Source organism: Saccostrea echinata, unplaced genomic scaffold (genome assembly GCF_033153115.1).
Source record: "Saccostrea echinata isolate AGI-Se365-2 ecotype Australia unplaced genomic scaffold, CSIRO_AGI_Sech_v1 ptg000029l, whole genome shotgun sequence".
Taxonomy (NCBI): Eukaryota; Metazoa; Mollusca; class Bivalvia; order Ostreida; family Ostreidae; genus Saccostrea; species Saccostrea echinata.
The window spans coordinates 12,296,600-12,299,639 of NW_026889778.1; the positions used below are offsets into that span (position 1 = coordinate 12,296,600).

A 3,040-nucleotide genomic window follows, 5' to 3' on the forward strand; every position below is an offset into this window, starting at 1 on the left:
TTATGGTGTTTTTGGTAAGATTGCTTTATCTTGTGCCCCTTTCAACAAAAACATTATCTTATGTAAAAATATATATCTTTCAATTTTTTTTTCTTACTTACATCAATTCTCGCATCATTCTCTCCATTTAATGAGTTCAGCATGTACATGTGCATGAATTTATATCAAGGATAGCAATAACGCTTTTGAATATTCTAAGTCCAATTCTTTCAGCAGGTTTCAGCAGGTTTATTAATTTGCTGTCCCTAACATGTAAAATATATACGGGTTACTTTTTGTACTTATATTGTGCATTTCCCCTTAAAGTAGCGAAAATGCTTTTCAAATATTAGGGAGACACGTAAAAATATATATCTTTCAAAACTTTTATCTTGCTGATTATCTATGTTAAAAGCTAAAAATTGGGAATACATCCGGTGAAATACGAAAAAAGAAGATATTTTTTTGCAGGAAAAACCCTTAATAATATTTCTAGTAGTAGGCTGTACAGACATGTTTTCAAGCCGTGGTCCACTTATAGATCTCTGCTGGGGAAGATCGTATATTTCGGCCGTGGTTTGCCACGATAGTGTACAAATAACCAATCTGTAAAAGTGATTTTTTATTTTTAGTGGACTTTTTTCTGGGGTCCTGGGGTGAAAATCTTCTAGAGGAAATGCAAAGGCATTTTATTTTGGTCATGTACCTGAAATATAAATTTATTAACATAATTTCATTTTCTCCATTATCAGTAGGAGGTGTGGTGGAGTTAGGTCTACCTCAGGAAAGCAGATTCCTTTAGTTGATTTGAACAATTGGGAGGTTGTAATAAGAGGGGAAACCCACATTTCTATGATAAAAACACAAATCAGTGCAGTTGCAATGAAAATCTTTGTAAAACACTACAATTTGGCTTTAGTTAAATAGATTACAGGAAACAAAATATTTACAAATATATATAAGATGAAAGAATATATAAAATATCCCCTTAAGGTTGTATAATATTCCTGGTGCCCTTTATATAGAAGTCCTCACACACACACACACACGCACGAACATACATACATACATACATAACATATATATATATATATATATATATATATATATATATATATATATATATATATATATATATATATATATATATATATATATATATATATATATATATATATATATATATATATATATATATATATATATATATATTCACTTTGTAAGGAGATCTCTGCTTTACGGATACAGTATTTTATAAGGAAATTATGAATTTTGGTTTGGAAAAATTAAAAAAAAAAAAGTATTTCTAGATTTATTACAATATATAGAAAAGGAAGAACGAAATTTCTAGAAAAACTTATATATATATATATATATATATATATGGAAAAAAAGCAGTCTAGTGTAGATAACGGAAGAGAATTTCATTTCAACGAAATCAGCAGTAAGATTTGTTGATCTTTTTTTCCCATTTGAATAAAAAACCTCAACGAAAAATTTGGCTTCTTTGATATGGCAAATTATTTATCTCACAATTCTACTTTCGTTGGATTAAACAATTCGGAAAATACCCCAGATTTTAACCACAGTGAGTCAATCTATGATGGAGATAACTATGATTACTATTCAGAGTTTTACGCTTACACGTACGAAATCACAGGAAAGTGGGAAATTCCATTACGAGGTTATGTAAAATGTATCTTAGCCTTCATTACCATAGTAACTAACACTTTGTTAGTATCTGTTTTCATCTTTAGAAGTACGCGGTCTCCTACAACCATTGTTTTGACATCACTCGCAATTTCAGACTCAGTCATATGTTTCACTGAACTGCCAGAAGCAATTTATTTCAATATTGCAGAAAACTATAAGAATCTTTATGTGACTTACCAATGGTGCAAAGTAAATCACGTGCTCTACATTATTTACCAGATATGCAGAATGACGTCAAATTGGTTTACCGCTGTCCTAGGAATACAACGATTGCTTGCTGTAGCGCTGCCATTCAAATACAGCAAACTATGTAGCAATACGGCAACTTTTGTAGAAATTGCTGTCATAACTCTTGTTGCGTTCCTGTTGAATCTGTACGAAGCCTTCGGAATTTACATTGAAGAGATTCCAATTTATACCAGTTTTTATTTGAACGAGTCTCTGCCTTCCGGTTGTATAAAAGAAATTTCTCTTGGTTTGATCAACACTGTTGGTGATGCCACCAAATCATCAATGATATTTTACATTTTTTCTGGACTACTTTATCGTGTACTTCCGGTTGCCATCCTCATTTTCACCACCGTGACATTGGCCTACTTTTTATTTAAACGAGTGAATAATGTAAAATGCTGTTACTCAAAGAAAAAAAAAGTAACACAAAGGACAACCGTGTTGATTTTTCTTATATTAGCGGTATTTGTAGTTGCTGAGATACAAGATGGCATTGCCTACTTTATCTACGCAGCTGAGCTTGCTCGTAATGCTAAAAGATCATTTTTATCTAAAGAAGCTGACATTGCATGGGACACAATTTCCACACTTTTGTCCTTAATGAGCTACGCATGCAATTTCTGGATATTTTTCTTGATGAGTCGGCAGTTTCGTTCGGCACTACAGAATATATTTAAGTCTAGAGTGCTGGGAGCTCAAGTCTACTTTAATCTGGAAGCTTCTAAGAAGGAAAGTACTTGTAGTGGTCATGCCCCAAACATAAGCAATTCTGTTACAAGTACCCTCGTTTAACATGTCAAAATCCGTAAAATGCCTTACAGAATACAAATGATATGATTAAAATTAAAGAACCAGGATTTGCAGCATCCATCATTAATATTTTCAATGCAAATGTACAGAAAATCACTGGTAAAAGTTTGATAAAACGATTAAACGTTTGATATTGTAACTTATAATTTGCCAGATTAATAATTGAATTATAAAATCAACTTATTTGTATCATGTAACCTAATTCAAACGTCATGTTTTTTTTTCAATTACCATTGAGTGATAAGATAATGCAGTTTATGTTTCCATAATATATTAAGCATGGCAGGTACGGGAAAACAATCAATTA

General features: G+C 31.4%; 1 protein-coding gene across 1 annotated transcript; it reads left to right on the top strand.

The window, feature by feature from the left end:
• Positions 1–1,491: 1,491 nt before the first annotated feature.
• Positions 1,492–2,715, top strand: LOC133194980 (sex peptide receptor-like). Its single transcript, XM_061330872.1, has one exon. The coding sequence runs from the start codon at positions 1,492–1,494 to the stop codon at positions 2,713–2,715; it is 1,224 nt and encodes a 407-aa protein (XP_061186856.1).
• The last annotated feature ends 325 nt before the right edge of the window (positions 2,716–3,040 follow it).